The sequence below is a fragment of the Geotrypetes seraphini genome, chromosome 7 (assembly GCF_902459505.1).
Source record: "Geotrypetes seraphini chromosome 7, aGeoSer1.1, whole genome shotgun sequence".
Classification (NCBI taxonomy): Eukaryota; Metazoa; Chordata; class Amphibia; order Gymnophiona; family Dermophiidae; genus Geotrypetes; species Geotrypetes seraphini.
Genome location: NC_047090.1, coordinates 17,565,562 through 17,571,212, shown reverse-complemented (window position 1 = coordinate 17,571,212; position 5,651 = coordinate 17,565,562). Strand labels below are relative to the sequence as shown.

Genomic DNA, 5,651 nt, shown 5'->3' with positions numbered 1-5,651 from the left:
TTTGATTCAGCTAAGTCCCTCTTTAATTCTGATTTCTGGACGTTTGGTGTCTGTGCCTTTATTGTCAGTGCACATAACAAATGACATCCAACAAGGCGTCTTGTATAGAGTATTTCTGCCTGGAGAAGCAAACCTGCTTACTTCATCAACTCCCAGAGCTATTAAAACTGGGTTTGTTGCCGGTCGGTCTACCTTAAGAGCGGGCTGTTTAGCAAACGAAGCCAGAGGGGGGGAGGGGGGGGGGATGGGCAGTCCCCTCTGCATTAACCAATCGATCGCCTTCTCTGTTTAAATAGACTTGCCCTGTTAATAATTTTCTTTTTAGTCAGCCTCCCTACCATCGCCATATTGGGAAACTGAAAAAAAGGGTTGTCTTTTCTGTTTTTTTCCGTCTTTTACTACAAGACAGCTTTGGCACTGCAAGGTTTGAGAAACGGCACTTTTATTTTGTTGACCTGTGGGGTTTGCAGCGTCCTGAACCTGGAGCTGAAAACCCGATTTTCTCTGCACCCGGGACATCTTCACTTTATTATTAGCTGTTTTCTTCAATATCAAGAGAGGGGCTTGTTTTCTTCCCCCCCCCTCGCCCCCACCCCAAATTCTGGACTGTTTCCCCCCTCCTGGAATCGAACGTAAATCATAAAAGGAGGAGAAGTGAATATTACATCTGTAAGGAGAGGTGAAAAAAACAAAATGTCAACTATTCGTATTTCTAACGGGAGCCCCAACTCGGAACGGATGGAGGCGAGACTAATGGAAAATTCAAAATTTTCAGCTTGCAGAAATCTCTTCGGACGAGTGGATCGCGAAGAGTTAAAGAAGGAATTCGAGCAGCAGCAGAAGGACATGGAGGACGAATGCAAGGAAAGGTGGGATTTTGATTTCAAAAATCACAGACCCCTGGAAGGAAGAAGATACCAGTGGGAAGCCATGGACCTGAAGGACATGCCTGAATTTTACTACCGGCCTTTAAAAATAAGCTGCCCGTCCGGCAGCGACGAGAGTTTGGATGTAAACGGGAATTGTGCAGATATCCTTCCCAGGGCGCAGGGAATTTCAGGAGGCGCGCGGGTGGTGGGTCCAAAGACCACGGAATCCGAGAGCCAAACGGACTTGATAGACCAGTGCGCTGGGCAAAGAAAAAGATCCGCCACCGATGGTAAATAGCACGCTGAAATGTCACTGTTAGTCTGCGTTTTATTAGACGTCTATGCTGTGGAGCATTGGCTAGTATTACCAAGCAGTTTGGTGCACTAGGCAGTTATTGCTTTATAACCACTCCAGTCGTGCGTTTGAGCTACGAAAGAAAGTAACCAAACCAGTTTACAGGTGGCGTTCCTTCTAAACCAGTGGTCTCAAACTCAAAACCTTTGCAGGGCCACATTTCGGATTTATAGGACCTGGCGGGGCCGCATGTGGCCCCCGGGCCGCAAGTTTGAGACCACTGTTCTAAACGGATCGATTTCAGAAAGGATGATGAGTCTTTAGGGGTATCAGGTGTTCCAGCCGGAAAGCAGAGATGATGTACCTGCAATCTGATGGCTGATCGCTTTCTGAAATCGATTGACAATGCACAGTAAATTATCCTATTAACCCGTCAAACTCTGTGTATGCGGATGTGCGAGACCTGAAGTCATTTCTACAGCAGTTTTACAAAGCATTAACATGAAGATAAAATACATTGTTTAAGCTTATTTTTATATCTCAAGAATCTAGTTTCCTTTTTATTGAAAGGTCACAGCTCCTACTCCCTGTAGCTCCCACCTACCGCCTGCAGATTAAAAAAAAAAAAAGAGTGATGAATACTGTTTTATTTTGGGCCTTGTTTTTTTTTTTTTATAATTTGTATTCTAGATTTCTCCCCTCAGAACAAAAGAGCCAACACAACAGAAGCTACTGCTTTAGGAGATTCACCCAATTCCACAGTGGAGCAAACGCCCAAGAAACCCAGTCCCAGGAGACATCAAACGTAAAAGTGTTCTTGGTGTGTATATATTTACTTCTCAACTATATGTGGGATCAGTGTAAGGGGAATAGGCTCCTGAGTGGAAGTAGGAATGCATGACTTTATTCCTGACGTTGGAAAATGTGTTTTAGAATATTTGTGGGGGTTTTCCTTTGGGGTGGGGAGAGTATTTCTGTCTAAAAAACATCTAAACTTTTTTTTTTTTAAAAAAATAAATTTTAAGTTTTTTAACCAGATGGGCCAACTGTAAACTCATTCTAGAGGTTTTATGGGCATGGTTAGAACTCTAGATTAATCTAGAAGGGAGGTGGGATGCTTATTCATCAGATTAGGTCTTGGGTTTTAATACTGGTTTCATCAGGTTTCTCCATTTTGTATAAATATTGGGAAGGTTCATATCCCTGAATTTTAGAAAGCCAGAAGTTAAATGCAAGTAGAAAATAATTACTAGTTTGTTAACAATGATGTTGCATTTCAGTGTTTAAAAAAAACATATATAACGTGGACATAGATAAGGGCAAATGCTTGAATTGCAAAGCCCTTTGCTTGGAGGGACATAAAAATGACAGTTTATACTACATGAAATCTTGCTCTTATGACTTCACCTACCACTTCCAGAAGCATGATTTTGTTTTTGTACAAAGAAATAATAGGGAGAAATAGTACCTTCTGTTGAACAGATTAATGTGTAAAGCAAAGGCTATATATATCCTATAATTCTGTTGGGGTAAACAACCGGTAACACGTCAGCATGCATGTGTATGCAAATTCAGTACTACCCAATGTTTGGGTGAGTAACTGTCACAGCTAAAATGTGAACATAGCCTGACCCCCAAACATGAAATTAATAACATGGGCTGGTTTAATATTTTTTTTAGATACAAAGTTGCTTTTGGTTTTTAGTATATCAGGCTAAAAGCAAGCTGCATTTGTAATTGTCTAAGAGCTCTTTTCTGGCATGTGACTGGGGAGTTTGTTACCCCCCAAATCTCCACAAAATAAAACATTTGATCCTTAACATGCCGTTTGCAAAATTCGAGTAAGTGGAGGGAATCTCCCATTCAGTCGTTGGACTCCTACAATATGTCAAAGTGCCTGTATATATAGTTTTTGTGGATGGTCGGCCCTCATTCTTGGGGGTTGCTTACCCTAGCGGTTTATTCCTCACAGAGAAGTGGAAATTAGTCATTATTTAATTGATTGCTTCATGAGCTGTTCAGCAGTCTTCCCCAGGAATATCTTACTCTTATCTGCTTTGGTTTTGTTTATATTTTGCAGAATTGAAAGAATGCATTCCTTGTTCATCGGATACACCAGTGCTTGATGAACTGAGGGAGATGTATAGTTATACATATCGATAACTCTCCATGGGATGGAGATACTGTATAAGCACTGAAAAAAACAACACTAAAATGAAGGCAGTCTGAAAAGATCTGTCTCATAATCATTGGATGTAGCATTGTGCAATTAGGTTTTTCCTTATTTGCTTTGTTTTACTACCTGTGTATATAGCTTTTACCTTTTCATGATGTAGCAGTGAAAACCTATTTTGGACAGACTGTTAAAGCAGGTTCCAGTCAATGCTTTTTAGCCAGAATAAAAAATAATATAAAGTTTGTATGGTTTATGTGAGAGAGACCAATGTAGGTTTTTATATTGGTAAAGATGTAATATCCCTTGTGGTGTGTTTGTTTGTTTTTCTTCTTCTAAGATTGCTTATATAATACATGCAATAATTGATTTTTTAAAGCATCTGTTTGTAAGTCTGGTATCTGGGAGAAAGGAAAAAGTTTCCGTTATTTGGAAAAGTGTGAGGTGGGGGAGGGTCTTAGAACTGACCAAATTAATATTAAACCCTTAGGGATTTTTTTTTTTTAAAGACAATCCTTTGTCTTTGATTGGGATATTTTAAACTGGGATTGTAACACATTCCAAGGACATAATATTGTACAGTTCAGATCTCCCTTGGTGTTCTCACCAATTTTACCCTAAAAGTGGATTTTACATCTTTAAACAGTATTTTTTTTAATTGCCTGTGTATCTTTGTGTAAAAAAAAGTTTGAAATATACCTGTGTACATAACTCTGTAAAGACACTGAGAAATTATACTAACTTATTTATGTTAAAAAACAGATTTTTTTTTTTTTTTAAATTTAGAAGATAATTCCCCCCAAGCCAAAGTGGCCTACGTTTGTGCATTTTGTAAATTCTCTATTTTGTAGACATGAGGGGTTTTTGCCTTAATTTTTTTTTTTCTTAAAGAATATGGATGTGTAACTTTGCAGACTGAGCCAGGTTTATGATCACTGTTGTACATCATTAAAATATGTTGATCATTGTTACACATCAAGAAATCAATAAAGAAAACTGCCATATTCATGAATCAATTTTGCCATACTTGTTTGTTTCAAAGCAGATTTTTACTTGGCAGAACAGTAAGGTGGGATCATTTCTGCAGAGCAGATAGGGTAAGTCATACTTCAAAAATAACATTTTGCCCTCAGCAACTGTTCAATGTTAAAATCTGAGAGAGATGCATTTTAGCATACCATCTTCATGCCCTTTCTACATAATTTTTCTCGGCAAGAAACTCATCTTCTTATTTTGGCCAGAGCAAGATGGGTTCTGGCAGCTACCAGAAAGGTAATAACTGATTTAGGGACATTTGGTCTGGATGTTGAGTTGTTGTTGTTGTTTTTAATACTGGTTGTATTTAAATCTTACTCTTTTAAACAGGATATGAAATTGGAAGCTAAATGACACATTTCTTTCTTATGAGTAATATATAGAAATAAAGCAAAGGGGTCCTTTTAGTAAAGTGCGCTAGTGATTTTAGCGTGCGCTTAGCACGCGCTACTTGCTAACGCCTCCATAGAGCTTGCGTTAGTATTTTACATGTATGCACAGGGTTAGCACACGCTAAATATTAGCATATGCTAAACGCTAACGCGTCCATGGACTATAATGGACGCATTAGCATTTAGAGTGCGCTAATAATTAGTGCGTGCTAAAACGGCTAGCGCGTCATAGTTAAAAGGACTCCTAAGGTAATACCATAGGAGCGAATGTTAAAGTTTATGACTGATCAGATCAAATAGATTTGACACCACCTAAGCATATGGATTGGCAGGAGTATATTGTACTGTATATTGGATTTTAAAACTACTCTTTCTCTGAAATGCCATACCAAAAATTAGCATGCATATAACATTTCATTATATTAAGAGGTTTATTGAAAATATACAGATATAGTGGTCATTACTGGTGAGTATACATTTTGGGCTCCTTTTACTAAGGTGCGCTAGCATTTATAGCACACACATGAAATTTCTGCACGCTAAACCGCGCGGTATGCTTCTAGAATAACGCCAGCTCAATGCTGGTGTTAAGGTCTAGCGCGCGCTATTCCATGCATTAAGGCCCTAACACACCTTAGTAAAAGGAGCACGTTGTTTTATTGTACATCCACTAAAATTATTTATTTTTCAATGTCTCTGTTTGAAATAATAAACCATTCGGGGAGGGTGGGGGGAGATTCAACAACGGGCGCTAAGTACATTAGTTCGTGCTACCAAGTACTCCCATAGAAAATAAGTGTCTTTAACAGTGAGCATATACTAACACGCTTAGCACCCTTTGTTGAATCCCCCCTTTAGTGTACATAATTCAAGCCATCTTGAAGTAC

General features: G+C 38.9%; 1 protein-coding gene across 1 annotated transcript; it reads left to right on the top strand.

Moving 5' to 3' along the window:
* Nucleotides 1–315: 315 nt before the first annotated feature.
* CDKN1B (cyclin dependent kinase inhibitor 1B) lies at nt 316–4,349 on the top strand. The gene is made up of 3 exons (XM_033953421.1): nt 316–1,159; nt 1,855–1,984; nt 3,245–4,349. Exons 1-2 carry the CDS (start codon nt 694–696, stop codon nt 1,971–1,973), a joined length of 585 nt encoding a protein of 194 aa, XP_033809312.1. The 5' UTR covers nt 316–693; the 3' UTR covers nt 1,974–1,984; nt 3,245–4,349.
* Nucleotides 4,350–5,651: the final 1,302 nt, after the last annotated feature.